The following is a 23299-nucleotide window of genomic DNA, read 5'->3' as shown; positions in this document are numbered from 1 at the left end:
AATGTAACGTTCAAAGATACTGGATCTTTGTTTTAAAAATGGTCATTTATCGATACTTTTAATTTCATAGCAAATTCATTATGATGCGGAGCTCTTCTGCGTTAACCGTTGTACCTATAATGTCATCTCAACTCACCATTTATCTTATTAATGAATTGTTACACATTAAAATCTTGTCAAAGCTTTTATAAAACCTAAACAAATATTAGCAAAACAATCAGACCAAAGCAGTTTACTTGTATTTATTTATTTATCACGCATATGCTGTGGGAAGGTGGGAAGGGAAGAAGATTGATTACTGTGCAGTACTTAATAAACCTCTACTGGTTGTTGTCTTACTGTGGAGTTTGCACCTGGTATGTTCTCAGCAGGTAAGGCTTCCCATGGATTGACTGTCTGATATCCATCCAAATGGACAGAGATGGACCAGCAGCATGCCAAAGCTCATGGCCAAAATAAAGTGCCGTCATTTCATCCTCTCTCTCTCTCTCTCTGTCTCTCTCTCACCATGTCCCTGTGTTGGATAAAGTTGGATTGACTGTCAGATCTAAAATTACAAAACAACATAGTATCCAACAGTTAACGTACATCACATTTATAATATAATCAAACACAATTTGTCAGGCAGGGAAGGAAATTGCACTCTGCCTTTCCCTGTAATTAAAACACCTCTCTGTATTTCTCTTTTATGCGAACTGCAATTACAGCATTGACACCGCTGATTAGAGCTCCTTAACTCAGCAGGAGAGCTCCATTAGAGGACTTGGGAAGGCACTTTTAAATTATGTCAATGCGAGACTGTCCTCGCGTAAAGTACGACCCAATAGGTTGTTTGTGGAAGCAGCTAATATGAATTATCCTTGTGTTTTTAAAATTGAACGACCTCTAGTGGTAAATGCATGTAAAATATGCGCTGGCGGTGTCGCTGTTATATGGGGCAGAACTCATCACCCTGGTAACCTAGAAAATGGAGCTTTCTAACATGTGTTTATCCTTGTAAAAGGTTCTGTTTTATCCCAAACTATAATCTGGTCCTAATCCTGACAAGTAGCCTAGTTTTAATGCCTAAATCTGGGCAAACAGCGAATGAAAATGAAAGTAAACATCGATTGACTCTAAATGTAAAAAAAATGATTCAAAAAATGACTCTAAAGCTCAGCCTCTCAGTTGAAAGTCGTGCATGTTGCTAAGTACCCAGAAACCCTTCTTTACTATTTCAGTAGTTATTTTTATTTTATTTTGTTTCAGTTTTGAGGCATGGTGCAAACAACCATTGATTGTTTATATGGAGGGCTTTTTGAAAATATTACTTGTATTTTTTCATTTATTTTAGTGTTTGGGTCAATTAAATTGTAAAAAGGGTATTTGAGATGTACTTGAGGTAATGCAATATTTTAAAATATTCTCAATCAGCTTTCTGCTTTTGTGACAGTGGTGTATTTTTCCATCATCTTGAAATTATAGAAGTTATTTAAATATTTAAGTTTATTTAAGTTATGTTTCACTTATTGTGTGTTGTGTGTAACTTGAATCTGTTGTGTTGATCTGACTTGTTAACTTAAGTTCAATTTAAAATAAAATAATTAAATTTAAAAAAAAAAAAGCTTCACAAAAAGACGATCACCAGTGTGTAGTGTAAGCATAGTTGACCCAGATAAAGTTATTGATAGCTAGACATGGAAAAAAAAAAAGCTTACGCGGTGCAGTAGTGAAGGAAATAGTCAGATTCTCTGTCTAAGCAACAGTTGCTTCTCAGGCATAACTAATCTTACGAGGTAAAAATTCTCTCGCAAGTTTAAGTTTTGTAGAGAAGACATTCACCTCCAGGCTGCAAAGTGTTATATAGTGGCCTTTAAAAGGAAAACAAAAGGTACAAATTAGCATAAAGTAGCGGTGCAGTACTTAAATCTGCCTCTATTAACAACCTCTTCATACTTAAAGGTCCTGAAATGAGTTCCCACACAATGAAACTCTCCCAGGTGAATCCTAAAAAGTCAATATATACTAGTTAAAGATAAAGAAGGAGAGACCATTTACAACCACCAACTGACAATGTCCCAAAAACATCCTAAACAGAGGAAGAAATGTACTACTTTAAAACAATCAATAATAATAATAAAGGGTCAATTAATGTGTAATCAAACTTTTGTAAATGGTTACTTCCAAGTTAGAAAAATGTTTTGTTTACTAATCATCAGTCATGCTATTAATGTAAGTAGCTTGTGTAATATAAAGCACATTATTGCATCCATTCAAAGCAATGGACAGTGCACAAGAAAGGTGAAGGAGAGAGTACCGGCAGGGTGAAGTAGATGGAGACGACTGTCAGCGGTGACTGGTGACAGAAGGAAAGCAAGCAGCAAAATTAAAGATGCGCTGATTTTCAGTGGGACTGACCAGAAGGAGGGCTATAGAGGTTGAGTGGTTTAGAGACGAAGTTAAGAGAGACAAGACTGAGATCATTTGGACTTGTGCGAAGGAAGGATAGTGGATAGACTAGAGTGATGAGTGTCTTTTAATACATATATCTGATCAAAGCTTTTTGACTTCCTTCATTTAGGATCCCATGATTTGAAGACTAAAGAAAAAGAAAAGAAACAAGTCATGCTCTAATGTACAACACATTTTTTAATTTCTTTAAATTGCATATTCTTTAAATGGCATATTGAGGATTTTGCATCAGGAATGAATTAAATAGAAACACACTTATCGGTCCTCTGAATAATGAATACATAAAAATATGACGGTCCTCTCTTGCACTTCACCAACATTTAAGTTCATGAATGTTTCACCAGATCTAATAGATTCAAAATCCTATATTGGCTGCACTCCATCCATTACAGTTAAAAACTACCCATCAGCACTGCTTTGAGCTGTCCGTGAATGTGTCCTGAACAGGGTTAATACTGACAATGCGCTTACACCAAACAAATTGTGAGGATGGCGGTATCGACCTTTACCATGTAGATTGAAAAAAATAAATAAATAAAAGAAGTCCATAACCCAAGTTTTATGCTTCATTAGCTTGCCTTAACTAGCTTCACTACCAGAGGAAGCACCACCTGCTAGCTTTTCAAGGTTATGGTGTCCTTACCTGCCCAGCTAACACCAAAACAGCAGATAGTTGGCCAACTCCATTTTCACCTCCACATTTTCTTCATTTCTGTCTCAGTATTTCACTCTGGCCCCAACAGACGTCGGTCATTGCTGCCAGAACTGCAGACAGGAGTCCAGGGTGAGTGTCAGCTTTAGCCACAGTTGGATGGGTGGAAAGATGAAGGGAGTGATGGAAGGAGGGAAGGGTGGGAGGATTATTTGGAGGCCTCTGCCAGAAACCTCACGTTTGGTGTCTTGGCATCAAAAGCGATGATTTAGACTGCGACACAGGATGACAGCGATGTAGTTGGCTTCTTGTGTCGCCGTTCCACCATGCCACCTGTGGATTTCAAAGATCAAGAGCTACAGTTACACAGTGAGGCTTATACTTGATGCACTTTAAAGGGGCACTTTTTTTTTAACATGTGATCTCAGCTACAAAATTAAGGGAGCCTTACTTTTGTATAGCAAATTATATGTTGACAGCACAAAACCAAATCTAATCACAAATCTTTTTAATATATGTATATATATATGTATATATATATATATATATATATATATATATATATATATATATATATATATATATATATAAAGTTGGACTCATTTTTTTTTCAATTTCAAGGACAAACTTAACAAGCAGACCAGTGATAAAAAGTGTGAGAAAGATTGTCAATATATAATCAAAATGCCATTTGAAATTTTTTTTATTTTTTCTGCGTCTTTTCTTCAAATAATTTGATTCAATCAAGTTTAATCAACTCAGGTCGCAGATTTATGAAGGCACTGCCTCTGCAAGCACACTGACTTTAACTTGACATTGACTTTTTTTCTTCCCATGGACACTGAATATCAACTCTTTATTCTTGCATATGGAAAATAAGGAATACCATACGCATGACAAGATTCCAGAATGTCAGCAATCAAATAATTTCTGTTTCATAATTAAACCAGCATCTGCAGAGCAAAACATTTAACTTTCACATCATACATATAAATATTATTATTTCCTATTATGTATTCTGTGGCTTTCTGTTTTGTTGCACCACTTTTATTTCCACTCTCCTTACAGCAGGACGTTGGCAGCTATCCAGCACAGTTCATTGTGAAGCTTTTGGCTGTAGTCAGGCAAGAGGTCAACTGAGGCAGCGAGGACAACTGTTTTCTCCAAATCAACATTTTATCGTACTATGATATAGTTTGGTCTCCATGGAAACTGCAATGGAAATTTCTTCCTAATGTTGAAAACCACGGGAACTGGTGCAGCACATCATGTGTAAGGAACAGCGATTTTAAAGAACTACTGCTTTGTGTGCGCTGTTATGGATGTGTGACTACGGGGGCTGACGGGAAAAAAAAGATAAAACCAGGCCAAGTCCCAAAGATTTCAAAGACTGAATTTAATGTAGGTGTTATGCAACGGCATTATTGATGGAGGAACACTCGCAAGCACCAACTGTATATTTCTAGCCATTAACCTACAGACGAGCGGAAAAACAAAATTCAGATACACAAAATGATTTTATAACCTCTACCACTAGTCCCCCTACAACAACCTAATACTAAACTCTAAATAGCACTTTGAAATACAAATTCCAACTCCTTTATACCACCACGTACTGAAACATATCAGTCACTTAATAAAACTTGATCCTGACGTAAACCCTAAAGTCATCCAAAAATTACTTTTAGAAGCACTGACCTAAAATTGTTCACTGTTCTTGAGCACGTTTAGTTCATGCCATCTCCAAACACGCATCCACATTACACCACACATGCTGAGTTTCTTCTACTGTAAGTGGTTACCATAGATACTGCATTGTGAGGCACATGAAGTACAGTGGGTCCATCTCACGTGGGAAAAATCATTTATTTATAGAAGCACTGTGATGCGGCCAGAAACGAGTTTAGACAATGCACTTTTTTTTTTGACTAATCACAGGCACCGTAAGAGGGACTGTGGAGTATGGTGTGCAAGTTTGTCAGCAGTGACTTTGAATTCTTATTGTATTTTTCTTTGGCAAAATAGAACCAAGTCGCCTGTCAGAGCTGTCCATGGTGCTGAAGGACAGATGCACAAGAGCGGATATCTTCAAATCTTCTCTCATCTGTTTTTCTTTCTGTTTATCTACAGTGTAGCGTGCTTCCTCACACCAATTTCAGTCTCTTTAAAAAGAATTTTATTGAACATACAGCTTAACACACACATACACACTCCAGTTCTACCATCTGAAAGTTCCTCCTCCCTCAAAAAGGTCAGCAAGTTGTGAAAAGTTTCTTGCAATAATCTCCTAGCTCTGCATCTTGCTCCTTGAGAGGCTGCTATATGTGTTCAAGTACAGAGTGCATATCATGACATGTTTAATTAAATCCTGTTTTGTTGAATAATGAACTAATTAACAAACTCCTTCTGAAGGCTTTTTCCTCCTTCATCAAAACACATTGGATTTTCAAGTATGTCCCGTTATCTTCCCGAAGTAATTGTACTTCCTAAATTGACATAATTGAATTGCTATTCATCCTGGCATATGAGGTGTATTGTTCTCATGGAACGAAGCATACCTAATTGCAATCCATCAGAATCACTGTGCCTTTTTCATCTCAGTTCAGAACTTAAGACTAATGAATGGTTTAGTGATTATATTTTATGGAAATATGCTCTGTTAGATATAATGACCTCTCATTAATTGCAATTGTTCTCTTGACATGGGCTTTAGAATGTAGTGACCGGTTACAAAGAAATTATAAATTGGGAAGACAGAATTGCGACTAACATGTAAGATCACGATCACCATGCCAGGACAATCAATAAAACTGATGTAAGGAGTTGCCATAGCTGAATTTTATCTCTGCTGGCTGTTCATATAACAATATGGATTTAGACGGCTCCCAATTTAGCCAGCCTAACCATCTGTTTCTCTACTCGCTGCACCACTGATTGTGAATGTTTGGTTGGAGGACTGACAGAGTGCACTTCTAGATGTAGTCTCCAGGCAGGCAATGATCCAGTCAGCATTTTAATATCTGTCTATAAGTCAGTCATTATGCTATTTAGGCAAAACGTCGAACTAGCAAGCGCATTGTTCTATCAATCAGCTATCCAGTCAGGTAATTATCCAGGCAGCAACTTGTCTGTCTAGGAAAAAAATGCTATGATGGAAGGAAATTAGGTGAGCAAACAGGCAGACAAGTTACAGATATATTCAAAAGTGTATGTCAGTCTCTGATTTGGGTCAAGCCAATCTTCTCCCACACAAACAACATCATGTAGCTTCAGATCCTTCTCTTTTCAGAAGTGCTAATTTTTGTAAATGTTAAATATTCTTATAAGTGGTGGCATGCTTAAAAAAACAGTGATCTACTAAATGTGTGGTGCGTCCAGTACTACTTAAAGCAACCAAATTGCAGAGGTGGCTTAAATAGTGATGGCCCTTGTCTGCATCACAAGTATTTATGTGCGTACACTTGTGACTGCTTTTCTGAGATATCAGAAGCTTTACAAAGCATGTTTAGCACATTCACAGCAGGGAGGAATAGAATGTGTTCGCTTTTGCTGTGGCTCATCCAAAATCTCAGCTAGTGCCAGCAATGCAAATCCGGTCAGAAGCCTTTCATGGTCAGTGCACTGTGGTTGGTCAGATGAGTTGACCTCATGCTTTAAAAGATCAAGTTGATCGCGGCATTAGGGTCAGATAACATTATGTACCAGCAAGTCAACAGAGAAACTGAAACTGCCACTGCAATTGCTTCTAATACAGTACTACCTCAGTATATGCCTGGTCTGTATTTCCTACTATTGCCACTGTTGCAATTGTACCCACCACTTCTAGGATGGCCACTGCTCTCACCACAATACTCGTGTTGTATAAAGTAGTGTTAAAGCTTCTGCTCCCATACCTCTAACAAATGCTGTGTTCTATTTTGAAATATCAAATCTTAGTTTTATCATCCAGTATGCAAAGTGAAATTATGCCCTCCATGTTCTTCTAATAATGCAGCATACAGGATATTTCTTTAAAGAATTATAAATGTTCACCAAACTCTTTCTTAAACTTTCGATTTTTACTTTGATGATATGTCTAACAATACAAGATTGGGCGATCGTGGCTCAAGAGTTGGGAGTTCGCCTTGTAATCGGAAGGTTGCCGGTTCGAGCCCCAGCTTGGACAGTCTCGGTCGTTGTGTCCTTGGGCAAGACACTTCACCCGTTGCCTACTGGTGGTGGTCAGAGGGCCCGGTGGCGCCAGTGTCCGGCAGCCTCGCCTCTGTCAGTGCGCCCCAGGGTGGCTGTGGCTACAATGTAGCTTGCCATCACCAGTGTGTGAATGTGTGTGAATGGGTGGATGACTGGATGTGTAAAGCGCTTTGGGGTCCTTAGGGACTAGTAAAGCGCTATATAAATACAGGCCATTTACCATTTTAAAGAGAAAACCAAGAGAATAACTTCAATTTATCAGACAAATTACAGCAATATCCAGTTTTCTTTTAAAAGAATCAAATCTGAATATGCTTGAACTGAAAGTGATCGTTTCCATATGATTTAAACAATATTTTGAGATCATTATATAACTTCAGCTTTGAGTACAAAGAGACCACAGTTGCATAATCAGTCTTCACAATTTAATGCCTTTAGAAGAATTTCCTATATTTGTATCCCTCATATGAATTATTGATGGAATCACTATGATATCACTTATGATATGATACCTCTAATGAAAAAGTAATGGTGCACTGGAAGAAAGTATTGTAGTTCATTGATCACTGAGCATATAACCTTACAGAGGCTTGCTGGCATTCGTCAGTGAATATTGGCTTTCACTTTTTTTTTCTCTTAAAGTTGTTCTGTTTTCAAGAGAAAAAATCAGTTTATGATTATTGCATATGAGTTATAATTAGCATTTTTTCCACATAGTGGTGGTACAGTAACTATTCCTCCCACACAATACTGTCTTTGACTTTTTTTGCACGAACCTAGATGAATAATAAATAAATAAATAGAGTGATAAATTTCGCTTTTGCACTTCATTTGCAGGGTTTACTTTTCCGATATTTTTCTTTCTTCCATACACCTTGCACAAAATGTGCTAGTGGAAACTCACTTAGCAGGGTGCAATTTCTTGAACTGCGGTTTTGCAACAGAAATAAATTCATGTGACCTCAGTTCTGACTTTTACAGTATGGTGTTTCCCCCCCTTGTTCTGGGTCTGTGGAGTTTGAAGGTGCACTAAATGTACCTACCGCCCACTCCACTCAACCACCTAACTACTATATGAATCATGCTTTCGCTCTACTTGCAGTTTTCGGGTTTTGCATGAACAAAGTCCCGCGATTACACACACACACACACACACACACACACACACACACACACACACACACACACACACACACACACACACACACACACAGAGACAGAAAAATGAATTTGAAATCAATCTGTACTCAAAAAGGTCCCTTGCTATACTGTCCATTGATATAACAGTATTGTATTTGTGCAAGCTCTCTTTCTCTACTTCTCCCTCCTCCCCTTCTGTATCTCTCTTCGCGCTTTTCTTTTCCATCGTCTTTAAAAACACAAATAAATAAATAAATAAAGGACGACATTCTTCGTTATTTAACCTTCAAAACGATCTAAAGCAAAGTTGCCGTCGAGACCGATGTATTCCCTGCAAACTGCTTTGTCCCGTTAACGTTAAAGCTCGCGTCGTTCTTCCTCTTCACTCTCTTAAAAACTCTTCAGGTTTTTCCAGCTGAGCGATTCAGGCTGAGGCGGGCGCAACCGCACTAGAGGGAAAGTCAAGTCGTGCTGGACTGGCGCGGTATCCTCTCACGGTTTACAAGTAAAGCAAGAGCGGACTCGCATTTTATCAAGCTTTGAAAATGATGGAATATGCTGATTTTAAAAGTTGACCTGGGATTTCTAGTTGTCAGGTGTCGAGGCATGGCTTTCCTTGTAACTTGCTTATTTTTGTCTTGGTGAGTATGGCAACTCTTTTCTCTGCATGTTCTCGGACTTTTACGCATCTTAATCACAGACTGTGGATGCTTGTGCCTTTGAGAAACTCAGTATATTCAACTGATTTTCTAGCTGTTGAAATGAGCTTTGAGCAGTGCATATGTACTTTAGTTACAGTGCTAGCAGTGTTTGGGGAAATCAGCACAGTGAGACCAGTATATATTTGGATAACATCACGCGTATATTGGATAGATTACTGGATGGCTATGACAACAGACTGCGACCTGGATTTGGAGGTATGCTAATGGACGTATTATACTGTATTTTGTATAATATTGCTTCATGATGATTAGATCCATATCCTTCCTTAAAGGATAAAGTTTTACTCAACTAGTTGTGTGTATCTCATCTAGTTTACGTTATCTCTTAGCCGTCTTTCCTCTCTTACATTATAATAAAATCACAAGTTTGCTATTAGAAACTTTTCATAAAATTATCATATCTAAAGCATGCTGTTTTGTTGTGTGTTCATTTTATCTGATGTGGTTATTTTAAGTCTGTAAATGGCACATTTTATACATATAACTTTATTCCTTAACCTCTTTATATTTTAAGAAATTAACAAATAAGCTAGTCCAAAATTTTTGTCTGCATCAAAGCAACCACTTATCTTTCTGCTGTAGGTCCAGTTACAGAGGTCAAAACTGACATCTTTGTCACCAGCTTTGGACCTGTTTCAGATGTTGAGATGGTATGTCAACTATGCCGACCACTGAAGTACTGATACAGGATACACAAGGAAAAATGTGTGGATGTTATTCACATACATGTGTTTGGTTGATTGTAAACAAAGTACATGTGAAAACAAGATTTCACTGCAATGTATATGGTCTTTCAACCTCAACTCATGTTACTCCCAGCATTCAGTATTCCAACATTTGGGCAGGATGTCATTAGTGCAGCTTAGGATTTTAATCTGGTTGACAATCCCCCCCACCCCCCCCACCCTCCGCCATAGCGATGTGGCTGTGTTAGGATGGAATAGGCGGGCTACTTCTGCCACGGGATAGGCTGAGTGATGTATGTCTGTTGTACTCTACTATCTTTGGTCTTAAGCTTTAGATACTGCTTCACAGCCTCTAAAGCCTACTAGAACTGCCATGCGATATGCTAGGGGCAGTTCTATAGAGGGGTATGTAAAGCTTTTAAGGGAAGCAAGGCCATCCATGTGATCTAAAGGCTGGATCGACTCATAATACTGACTTACTGCTGACTCTACAGATGAAATAAACTGTGTCTATTTTAACTGTGTATTAATAATGAATTACTCAATCAATTCACTTAACTTTCAGAGCTGGTAGGGAATGAAACATGGAAAACAGAAAAGTAAAATTTGCAACAATTGAAGAAAAACTATATATATATATATATATATATATATATATATATATATATATATATGTGTGTGTGTGTGTGTGTGTGTGTGTGTGTGTGTGTGTAAAGGTGACCAAAGTGTACAATATGCTATGTCTTGAGGGTTTTCATCATAAACAAGGTTTTAGTTTTGGCAGTATTGGCATTAATAACATAATCCTCCAGAAAGAAAAAGAGACTGAGAAAGAGAAAACAATTCATCACATTGCCAATACTCTATCCAGCAGGTTCCTTCGAAACCATGGCTCACAAACCCATCTGCCATTATCTCCGGGGGAAGCAGATAATAATGGCAGGAGATAGTAGATGCAGCACCAGCAGTAGGAGTGGTCATAGTAGTAGTAAATACATTCGTAACCCACGCTCTCACCTCCATCCAGGAATACACCATGGATGTGTTCTTTCGTCAGACGTGGATTGACGAACGACTAAAATTTGAGGGCCCCATTGAGATCCTGCGGCTCAACAACTTGATGGTCAGCAAGATCTGGACACCGGACACATTTTTCCGCAATGGCAAAAGGTCGATCTCTCACAACATGACTACCCCCAACAAGCTGTTCCGCATCATGCAGAACGGAACTATCCTCTACACCATGAGGTAACAGTGCTGGACAGTGAGATTCAAACCTAGCCAAGACCGGAATAGAGCACAGACCTGGAAAACAAATTAGATGAACAGGCATCCAAGAATATGCACAGACATGAAAAGAAACAGCGTGCCATTCCAAAAACAAGATATGTGCCATCTGATACTGAAAACAGCCCTGGAAAGTGATTCAAACAAACATGACTCCAGCTTTGTTCCAAAAGGAGATATGCAGAATGAAAAAAAAAAAGCCCCTAGAGTCAATAATGGCACAAAAACAGATTTTTTTGTTTTTAATTAGATTATCTAAGTGGATGAACTCTAAAACATTTAAAAGTAAATAAAAAGGCTTTATCTAAGAAAATTTGTAAACTATATTACAATAAAGGGATGCCACCTTTGTCTACATTACAGATTTTATGAGGGTGGGGTGGGGGGCTATAGACAAGATGGCAGACACAAACCAACTTGTTTGTTTTTTTATTGTTTTTTTTTTTTTTTACATATATGAAGTAGTGCTACATTTATTGGTTCACTGGCTGAAAAGAAAATACATTCGAAGGCAATAGATGTTTAAATAACAGATAAGCTAACTGTAGTTTTGTGAGTATAATGATGCAGTTTCTACAGTCTCAGCTTGAATTTTGTCCTTGTGTTAGCTTTGGGTAAAAGATCTAAACTTTTTCTGAATTACTTCATCTTAAAGTTGTTTTTTTTTGTTTTTTTTTTAAAGTAGTTTAACTTGAATCATTTCATTTGGGATCAGTTTCCCCCCCTTCGTCTGTGAGCCTGAGAAATTTCCTCAAAGCTCTGAGCTGCTTATTAGCTGTGAGTTCTTGTATAAACTGTCACTCTGGTAAACAAGAATATTATAACAACATTGTAGAACTGAATAACCTAAGTCATTTATTACATTAACAATAAAACCAATATAATATCACTGGAAATGTTTTAACAACTAAGGATATTATTAAGATGTTGTGTTCTGTGAATTTTATAACTTGAATAATTCCAAAGAATCAAATGTGTTTTACAAGTAAATAAACAAATAAATAAAATAAAATAAATACAAATAGAAAATAACATTAAGTTGTTATTAAAAATAAGTTATAAATAAGTTATGAAAATATGTAAGTATATGTTTTACTTATGAGCAGACAACAAACATGGAATTCTTCTTCTGCCATTAAAAATAAATAAATAAATAAAAACATCCTTTGTGAAATGTGTTATCCACGGTTGTCCTTCGCCAAGTTGTGTGTTCACCGCAGTGAAATGGTCTTGCAGGTTTTAGGTCATCTATGTTACCAAAAATATTGTATAATCCTATATTCTGTACTTGTTTTTTTGCTATAATGCTGAATGGCACCACACCAGACCCAGCTTGAAAGAGCAGTGTTTATAAAGCTAGTATGAAATATAAATCATACACTTAATTAAACTGTTTTCTATTCCTACAGATTAACTATAAATGCAGAGTGCCCCATGCGTCTGATGAACTTCCCCATGGACGGCCATGCCTGCCCACTTAAGTTTGGGAGTTGTGAGTTAGTTTTTTTTCAGCCTTACTCACCCGACAGATGGTGTCACTTTCAATCACTGATTACTCTGTCACTGAGCAGATGACTGACAAGATATCGTCAAAGATCTTAATTTGAAATGCCATACATATGTGTGTATCTGTGTGTGAATTTTTGAAAGTTTTCATTTTTAATCGCCCTTTTTATCCATGCTGTCTAGATGCTTACCCCATCAGTGAAATTGTGTACACATGGAAGAAAGGTCCTCTGTCATCTGTTGAAGTGCCACAAGAATCATCCAGTTTGCTGCAGTATGACCTTATTGGTCAGACAGTTTCCAGTGAGAGACTAAAATCCAATACAGGTGAGCAGATGTTTAACATCACCTGTCATAAAGAGTGTGCAGTGGTCACTGTGTTAAAACTAAAACCTGCTAAAGACACTTCAGTGAATCCGTGAACTATTTACCATTACATGTTTGTGGAATGTTATGTCATGCATGAACTTGCATTCTTTTTAAAAATTTCATCATAAATAGAACAATACTTTTCACCAGTCAGTATTAAAAGACTGGTGTATTCATCAGATGGCAACCATGTCAAGTAAATTCTCAGCATTGACAAATCTTTTTGGTATTTACTCTTCCAGGTGAATATGTCATTATGACCGTTCATTTTCACCTGCAAAGGAAAATGGGCTTCTTCTTGATTCAGACTTACATTCCCTGTATCATGACTGTCATCCTGGCCCAAGTCTCATTCTGGATTAATAAGGAATCAGTTCCAGCTCGGACTGTGTTCGGTAAGAGCTCCTTAAATTCTCATACTCATTTAGTGTATAAATTTCAATGTCAGTTTCAAGATTTGAAAAAAATATCAGAAAAAGGGATTTTGACGTAGACTCCAGAGCTAACACATTTCACACAGCCATTGACTACTTGGATTGAAATATTTGGAACGCTGAAGAACATTTTCAGTTTGTCTTCCAAAAATAACTGGCAATTTTTTGTAAATATTCAGGTTTTCTCAGTTCTAATTTTGCACCATTGCAGTTAGCTTCAGATTATGACACAACTTGAGTGCCCATTAATTAGCTGAACAAAATAGCCAAGCATACATTATCCATTATTTTGTTGTGGCTTACTTCTTTTTAGTAAAGTATCAAAGTATCAAAAAGCCAAATAATAAACTGTCTGGATTTATTGACTTGCCGCCCACTGGTTGACCCCACAACTCCTGACTCTCACTTTACAAACTTTAAGCAACTATATTTTCTCTGTTTGTTGCACCCTAAATTAAACTGCAATGAGCTGTCTTTAAAATGAAACCTCCTGCAATAGAACAAAGACCACCACAGTCATCACAGTCAGGTTTTACCTTCATTATCTCTATTCCTCCTCCACTATGGTGGAGCTGAATTAATTGGGAATAGATGTCCTTTTTGAAATTGGTCATGCAAGGGCTGAGAGGGGGAGGATGTTTACTTGGCCCTTTTCCGAGCACTCACAGGTTCCGCTTGCTCACATTACATTACGCTACAGTTGCTACCAAGCTCTAGCCTCAGGAGCAGCAAGGGTGAGATACACTGAACAAAAACAGAGATAGACTAAGAGGAATGACAGCAACAGAAAGACAGAAAAAGCACAGATGCAAAAAGTGAGGATAATGTGCAAAAGTGCACAGATTTTGCTATCATTTTTAACTGAATTTCCATTATTTGTAAAACTCAAGATGCAGCTGTGCACAGAAGCAGTGCTAGCCCTTGTCTTTGGAAACGAGCCAGCGCTCCAACAAATCTGCATTCTCCTTCAGAGAATAGATCCCCGTCATTAATGTTTGCATGGAAGTTGAAGCCTCGTGTAGAAAGCACATCTGTGGCAACTCATTAGCCTCACTCATCCTGCTGTTCTCAATTCACTCAGTACTGGCTGGAATGAAAAGATACAGACAAGCAAAAAAACCCCGAAACAAACCCAAAAACCTGCTCATTCTAAATCGAGGACAGAGGACACAAGAGATTATGTACAAAACAAGTTGCATTGCAAGTGATGGCCAAAAAGCCACTGCTTGAATAAATTGAATTAACACACAAGTTTTGGGTTGTGACTAAAAGATAGACAGTTTAGTTACGTTTGAGAAGAACAGATAAGTTATAGGTGACCTATAAGTGTAAGAATATTAAACATACAAAACATGTATTAAGGGAGTTCAAAACAAACAATTATTGTGTCTATGAAGTCATAATTCATTTGTGAACTTTAAACACTTCTTTGACTTCACAAGACATACATTTGCTACAACAACAGAAAACAGTGAATAGCTGTGTGTATTAATCTGATAATCATTATTTGGAAGGTAACCAGAGCTAGTGCACTCTCATTTTCTTCAGATGCATCCTAGGTTGTTTTGTTCTGGAGACAGGCCTGACACTGACAGTGCATTAAACCATACCATATTGCGTGCTGAATTGTCAACAACCTAAGAGCTGAAAGTCCCTTGAGCACAAGTCTTACAGACTTAATTGAGTGTGGCCTAATTTGTACCTTGCTTTTTTTTCTTATAAAAGCCCATAAATGCCCCAAGCATTTCATTTCTATCCTGTCTTTATACTTCATCCCTCTCCCTCCCACACTCTTTCTTTCTTTTTCTTTTGCCTCTCCCTCCTACCCTGACAGGCTTTCTTTCCATGTTCCTCCTCCCTTTTGCAGTCATTTAACTGGTGCTTCAGATTTAAACAGTCAGACTGGTTGACTGTTGGAGGAGGTTGCATCTGAGGGTTGTTAGGTTTTACCATCAAAGTGCTGTGTAGAAAATGTTTTTGAGACATTATTAGGTGCATTAAAACCCCCATAAGTTCCTACAATGCTAATGAAAAGTGCACAGCTACAGTGCACATTTGGTAAACCATGGGAACAGTGTTCAATGGCCCTTTATCCCTGCTTGCTTTAGCTTGATGAAAGTGAATTAGATATGTACTTTGGTAATGGGCTATTAAAAGAGATGTTCATTGTCGTGGCTCAAGAGTTGGGAGTTCGCCTTGTAATCGGAAGGTTGCCGGTTCGAGCCCCGGCTTGGACAGTCTTGGTTGTTGTGTCCTTGGGCAAGACACTTCACCCGTTGCCTACTGGTGGTGGTCAGAGGGCCCGGTGGCGCCAGTGTCCGGCAGCCTCGCCTCTGTCAGTGCGCCCCAGGGTGGCTGTGGCTACAATGTAGCTTGCCATCACCTGTGCGTGAATGGGTGGATGACTGGATATGTAAAGCGCTTTGGGGTCCTTAGGGACTAGTAAAGCGCTATATAAATACAGGCCATTTACCATTTACCATTGTCAGCATCTTTATCTGACTTAATAAGGAAGGAATCTGGGTGGGGAAAAGGGAAATTCTTATCTAAGGATTAAGAACTACGGATCATTTCTATTCATGAATTAAGTAGTATTAGGGGCTATGTCTGAAATGTTATATCTAAAATGGACATGTAATGGACCTTTTGTGTGATAAACTACTCTTCTCCCAAATGAAAATTACTTAGAAAAAAAATTTAAAAAATAATAATTATATATATATATACATGTATATTGATTTCCTACTAAAAGGAAGTCTGTTAGTCTTAGTCTAAGCTTCAAGTTCATGTTCATTCTTTCTTCTGATCATCTCTCTCCATCATCTTGTCTGTACCTCATATTAGACAAGCAAACAAATATTAGCAAATACCATACAGCCTGGATGTCTTTCTCCAGAATGTTTATAGATATTCGGTCTCTTTTTACCGACGTGCCAATGTGGGGGCAGGGGTTAGTCTGCTTATGGACAGATTAGCATTCCCTCAAGTGACTTTTTGGCAACACTTTCTGATTTGAAATGCCACATTCTAGTTATATGCCATAAAACAGGACTGCTGCCACATGTTAAAAATATTCCATGGGAAAAATATGCTCTGCTTGGCTCTGTTATTTTCTTGTTACATCATATACACATATATTTTTATCAAAGATTTATGACATCAACATCTTAACTAGTGTTACACAGTATCTTTTGTTGTATGATGTGCAATGTGCCTTTTTTAAAAAGTATATCTTTCTCTATAAATATTAATAACACGATGCTACGATTTTGATTGGGACCTGGAGGTGCAGGATTAGAAATGAACAGCTGAAATGAACAGAAAAGAACAGCTCAGGTTCAATAATTTGGAGGGAAAGTAAGAGAAAAGGATGAGATAGTATGAATATAAGAAGAGGAGGGACACGGGGTATATTGGAGAAAAGATCTTAAAGATGGAGCTGCTAAGCAAAAGGAAAAAAGGAAGACCACAGAGATGGTTCATATATATGTAGCAAACGAGGATATGCAGAGTAGGGATGATAGAATTGGATATAAGTGATGAGGTGAAATTGAAGCAGATGATCCATTAGCAACCCCTAAAGGAAGCAGCTGAAGAAGAAGATGTATAAATGTGTATGTCAAGTTAGCTTATTATGATATTTATCAGTAACTCGTACGAGTCCATCATGATGGTTTGTTTGCAGTTTCATCATGGATATTGCTGATACTATTGATATTTTGATGAAAGTATAAATTTGAAATCTCAAATTTAGCAACTGCATGAAGAAACTGTAAGATTTCTCCCAATATTTAGGTTAACAATCATTGTTAACCTAAATTGTTAACTTTTTTGTTCTTTAGGAACAAATGTCCCAGTATTGCATATTTGTGTGTGGATTGTTACTGTCAGTGTCTTTAATGTTTTTACTTTTTGAGAAGCAATGAACACCTAAACATCCAGTTTTCTCAAATCCGTCTTTACAGAAGAGCTTCAACTTTGCATTGTTAGTGGGTTTGCTCGTGAACTGCTTATCCTGATCCTTCCACATCATTTCTGCTGGATGTATATCAGAACCTTGATGATTCCAAAAAATAATCTTTCTTTTACTACAAAAACTTTTTGGTAGAACGACCGATCAGTGTTTGTTTACTGGTTGTCTTTTTCTTTCACGTTTTCTCTGGTAAAATTAAGAATTTATTGTTTCATCACTAATGGCAAGCTGCCCTGGACCAGATGCACCAAAACATGCCCAAACTACAATACTCCCACCACCACGTTTCACAGATGGGATAAGGTTCCTTTGCTGGAATGCAGTGTTCTCCTTTCTCCAAACAGAAACTTCTCATTTCAACCAGAAAGCTCGATTTTTGACTCATATACATCCAATAAAATGTGTTCAGACAATCCTTTGGCCCTCTGTTTGAACAGCAGTGCTTTCTCTTTAAAATCCTGACATGCGTGAAATAGTTTTTTTTTCTCTTTTTTGGTGTTAAACACCATTGTAATAAGTGGTGTGAAGATTTGGGTAAAATGATAAATGATTTCTAAGATTTGATCTACAGATTTTGAGAAAAAAAAAGGCTCAATTTAAACAGGCAGGCTCAGCATCCTTATTTAACAATATATCTACTGCTGTCTCCTTCCCATATGCAGGTATCACCACTGTCTTGACGATGACAACGCTCAGCATCAGTGCCCGCCACTCACTCCCTAAAGTCTCCTATGCCACAGCCATGGATTGGTTCATTGCTGTTTGCTTTGCCTTTGTCTTCTCCGCCCTGATTGAGTTTGCCGCCGTCAACTACTTCTCCACCTTACAGGCCAACAGGGAGCACCGGAAAGCAGCGGCCATGAAGGCAGCAGCTCAGGAGGCAGCAACTGCGGCCGCTGCTCCCGCTGTGGCCGCAGGGAATGACGTAGAGGTGTCCTCAGTAAGTCTAGCTCACCTTTTCAAACTTCTGTTTACATGTATCAACAAATATTCTGATAATTAGCTAGTTGAAGATGACCAGCCTGCTGTTGTTTCTTTCAGATAAAACATCTTAATATCACAAAAGTAGAGAAATGCCACCTTTACTTTTTTGCTTTTCTTTACTTAAACCAGTAAAGGACATGCAGAAAGTGATGGTATAGTATTAGCTCCAGCTTTAAACATTAGAAATTGGTTAATCCCAGCAAATGAATGAAGCATGGGATTTAAAAAATGTGGCTCAGTAACATCTGGCTAATACTAAGCAAAGTGTATTTATGTATTTTTTTGCGCTAATTGCTCTGTGAAATCTTATCTTATCTTAAAAAAAAAAAAAAAAAAAAAAAAAAATTGAATTTCCCAGAGGAACCCACCCGAGGGATTAATAAAGTTCTATCTTATCTTAAATGGCTTGCACATATTGATATGCCCCTATTTGAATTACACAAATTCTATAAATTTACTTATTAGTTTTGGTTTTTCTGAATTATAACTCAAGGAAGGTGGGAAGCAGTTTTTTTTGTGAAGTATGAGTCATTTGTTTGGGAAGGGCTAAAAACACAAAAATGAGGTGGCCAAAAGTGCTTGTGGTTCTAAGGTTGAGGTATATAACATGCGCATTATGACATCATCTCTATATATTGCATATCAGGTTCTTCTCCCTAATCATTGTGTTTATTTAGATCTGAGGTTTGACTTGACTTCTGGTATCTTGCTAAGCTTCTGTATTTTTTTTTCATCCTGTCTAGCTTGTGTTTGTCTCTCTTTAGCTGACGAAATCCATTCTTTGCTCTGTGCTGTTATATAACAATTTCAGCGTTTCATTCTTTTCACAGTTTATGTTGGCTCTGTCAGCATGACATAAGCACATCTGTGTGGCAAACGGAGAGCAGTAGATAAAAAAAATAGTAATTGTGTTAAAAAAGGCGAGTACTACAATATGCAACCTTTTTGCTTAACTTACGTTGAGTCTAATTCTTGAATTCTGAATTGTCTAATCCTGAGTTAGAAAAGAGTTTGCTGAAAAAGACCTGAATTACCTGAACACTTGAATTTTTTTTTAGCTAACTCTGACTATATAAAAGTGTCTGACGAAGTTGTATGTATAATAAAAAAAGCCATTGTTAACTGAGCTCTGATGCAATGATTCATGATGGCAGTGATATAAAGAGCAGAGCTGTCATTTTATTCCAAGGAACTTGAAAAACAGCAATGAATCACACAACTTGAAATGTAATTATTCAAATTTAGTTCAATTCATTTCTGATATTTACAATAGGAGTTATCTTAGAGCACTCTACACTGTAAAGCCATACTGTAGGAAAAATGTAGGTAGTACTCCCTATGAGAACCCACGTGGGGAGAAAACACATATTCGAACTATATTCTGTCTATAGTGTAAAATGATTTAAACCACATTTACTTAAGTTTTATGATCGTATAGTTGTTTCAGCTTCATGCCAGCGATGACAAGAATATTTCATCACTGTGACCCATATCTCCATGACAAATGATTGTTCATTGATCAATGTTTAAAGCTTAGTCTGTACTTATTGCGTCAACACAGTGTGCATCAAAAGCCATGTCACTACCGGAGCCACACACTTTGATGTCTTTTTTGACTAGTTCTACAACTCCTGTTATTTGTGCCATTTTTTAGAGAATGCTCCATGGACACACAAATGCAAAAAGAGTTAGCTGGAGTTTTGAGTCTGTATCCATCATATAGCAGAAGACTCCTACATGGGCCAGTATTTCTTGGAGGGATACAATTACAGCAATTTGAAAGCATCAGACTTTCTACAGAGCAATGTGATGGATCACACAATTGTGCTTGTGTCCGAAAACTGCTTTATTAAATCTTAAAGGCCGCTTTGAAGGAGAAAGAGCAGGTAAAATTGGTTGTTTGAGCTCTGGTTGCTCCAGTCTGCATGCCAAATATCCTTGGTCAAGATACTGACTCCGAGTTGCTCTCCAATGCATCCATAAGAGTAAGAACTTCTATGAATTTTAGATTAAAAAACACTTACCAAAAAGAAAAAAAATCATAGGAAAATGTACTTGAATGAATGGGGGTGAATTAGGCAAGTTGTATAAAGCACTTTAAGAAAAGTGGTATATAGTCCATAATGGTAGTCCATTTACCAACCACTTTCATTTTCATATTTGTTGTTTATCCTCTGTTTAGTGAAGATTTAGTTTGCATTCCAATTTATTAATATTAGAAATGTTCCCATTTTAGTGTTACGGCAGATTCGTGTTTTTGTTCACTTTATTTTAAACAGCCTTTCAATTTAAAGAACTTTTTTTCGATACATGAGTGTTGTCTTCAGTCGAATATCTAATAAAAAGAACAATAACAATATTTTAAAAAATGTTTAACAGCAAAGCCTTTCATGAAAGACATTCAACAAATATAATAAACAGAAACATAAGAGAAATACCAAATTACCTGAAGAAAATCTTAAATTTTTGTTTGAATGTAAATGAGAAAGGCAGGCTTTAACAAGTGTAGACCATGCCAAGTCCCTGCTGCATACATGAAGTAATCATGTCAATGCAGTGTTTGTGATATATTGTGAAATTCTGCAAAGAAAATTAAAGGTTGTTCTGTGAGCAATGGGAGACCTTACCCCTGCTTTAGCATGTTGGTCCTGCTTGACAAGAATAGATTTGATTCTACTCTTAACCTTTTTCCCCTAAATTCTTTCTGTCGTATTTTTTGCTGACAGAACAAATACGACATTTGCCACATCTATAATGTAAATAGAACACAATACATGAAAAATCACAAAATCATGCTTTTGTTTGCAATTTATCCAATGCTTCTATCTCACCCTTTTGATCAATTAAATGTTACAATATTGCTTTTCCCTGCTTCCTCTCTCTGCTCTATGCTACTATTGTAAGACCTCTATTCTCTACTACACACACACACACACACACACACACAGAGATCTCCCTTCTGCGTCTCTCCTGCTACTTTTGCTTGAATGTGCTGTCCACACATAAACAGTGAAACATAACAACCTTCACTTTTTCCAGTTTTGCACTCATATAACTCACATGCAGATATTATCTGCAACACACACCTAACCAACCCGTGTATATACATCATCGGCAACAAACGATGTCCCCTGCATCCATATAGTTCACTCATCGCTTTCAACAATGCCTTATCTATCCATCTAGCTACAGTATATCATCCATCCAGCCCTTTCTCCCAGTCCTTTATTCATCCCTGTAACTGTGTGATAACCACAGTGAGTGACACGGGGAGACAGCCAGTGGCTCAGTGAATGATGTTGCTGCCGATTATGTAAGAGCCATAGATTAAGGGAATATCCAGCATATCACTGCACGCTCACAAGAAGGAGGGCAACCACCACCACAATAAAGCAGAGAGGGGGCTGAGAAAGCAGGCACAGTCCATTTAAAAAAAAAAAAAATTATTTTTTATTTTTTATATGGAACAAGATGGAGAGATGGATGATGGGCCAGTGTGGTTTGTTTTTTGTGTTTTATGTGAGTTTGCATTCGTGTGTGTGTGTGTGTGTGTGTGTGTGTGTGTGTGTGTGTGTGTGTGTGTGTGTGTGTGTGTGTATGCATTAAAGTTACACTGAGAGGAGAAATAGAGTGGGAGGGATGCATCATGGAAAATGACTGCTTTCACCAAATATGTAGGAGGAAAGACTCTTTATTACATAGAAAAAAAACACAACAATGGCGTATCACTGGGAATAGAAATAGCCATCTACCAGTCACGATTTAAAAGACCACGACCTGTTATGACTGTCATGTAAAACACAGCAGGCATGGAAACCTCACAAAAGCAAATTGGTTCAGTTAATGAATCAAATATACAACTGTAAACATAATGGGGGATCGAGTGTTTGTCAGTGTGAGTAACGGGTGCTGAATGCATTTCCAGTGGTGAGTAGGTGGTGCAGTATTTAGTGCTGGAAATAAAGAAAATATTTTTTTCATATTGAGAAAAAAAAATAAGGTGAGAGATAGAAAGATGTGATCTTTATGCAGAGGTTGAGCCACGGGTACTTGCAATCACAGAATTTGAAAAGATTGCTTAGGCGATGAGACACTGATTAAATCAGGACATTTTTAAGGAAATTCTTTTGCTGTCCTGTCGGCTTAATAACTAGACTGAAAGAGAGGATTTTCAGGTTCAGGGATCAACACTAACTAAAAAGTAGCGTCATGGATGGTGCATAACATTTTGACTTTTGTTGCCAAGATGTCAGGTCTCTCTTGGAAATGAGATTTTTTGATCTCAATGAGATTTTTTTTTTACCTGAATAAATGAAGGACTAATAAAAAAATTGTAATGAAGTAACACTTGTTGAATGCACTGATTACAGGTATTTATTTAGAAATTTCTATTTCTACATCATTTAGCAGTCTTCCACCCCCCACCCCCTATTTTTCTATGTTTATAGCTAACTCTATAATAATTCAGTATGTGAAGCATAACCATAAATATCCACCTTTATCAACGGTATTATTAAATGATAATTTAGTCATGGTAATTCGATGGACATCCAGTTTTTGGAGAAAATTCTGCTGTGAAAAACACTGAACAACTGTTATCTTTCAGTCAACATGAGACAGGAAATAATCAAACCACCAGGGACCGGCGCTACATGAAGCTTACATCTCTAGCCTATTCATTTTTTATTCAGCACAGTTAAAGTTTCCAAGCCTAAAATGACTGCCTGCCAGGCTTAATCATTGGGAAATTTTGTATTTTTAAGAACTTTTTAGAAACAAGCTACAACCATTAAGCCAGTTAATGTATGTCATTAGCCTACTTTCACTTCCCATAATGGCAGTAGTGTAGGAAAGTTAAGTAACTTTCCCACACACTATGCAGAACTGCATGCCTCCCACTGTTT

At 37.4% G+C, this 23299-nt stretch overlaps 1 protein-coding gene across 1 annotated transcript in view; it reads left to right on the top strand.

Annotated features, from left to right (window-relative positions):
* The first annotated feature begins 8507 nt into the window (after positions 1-8507).
* The window catches only part of gabra6b (gamma-aminobutyric acid type A receptor subunit alpha6b), a 31885-nt gene continuing 17093 nt past the window's right edge, over positions 8508-23299 (top strand). The window contains exons 1-8 of the mRNA XM_085289532.1: positions 8508-9075; positions 9227-9351; positions 9739-9806; positions 10870-11090; positions 12539-12621; positions 12819-12962; positions 13247-13399; positions 18074-18351. Of these exons, the coding sequence (XP_085145658.1) occupies positions 8990-9075; positions 9227-9351; positions 9739-9806; positions 10870-11090; positions 12539-12621; positions 12819-12962; positions 13247-13399; positions 18074-18351 (1158 nt within the window). The 5' untranslated portion in view covers positions 8508-8989. The remainder of the gene's footprint in view (positions 9076-9226; positions 9352-9738; positions 9807-10869; positions 11091-12538; positions 12622-12818; positions 12963-13246; positions 13400-18073; positions 18352-23299) is intronic.

This window comes from Mchenga conophoros, linkage group LG10, assembly GCF_057382185.1.
Source record: "Mchenga conophoros isolate Kocher_MC1m ecotype Shallow Benthic linkage group LG10, M_conophoros_male_GT1.1, whole genome shotgun sequence".
Lineage (NCBI taxonomy): Eukaryota > Metazoa > Chordata > Actinopteri > Cichliformes > Cichlidae > Mchenga > Mchenga conophoros.
This window is presented reverse-complemented; position numbering and strand designations above follow the sequence as displayed.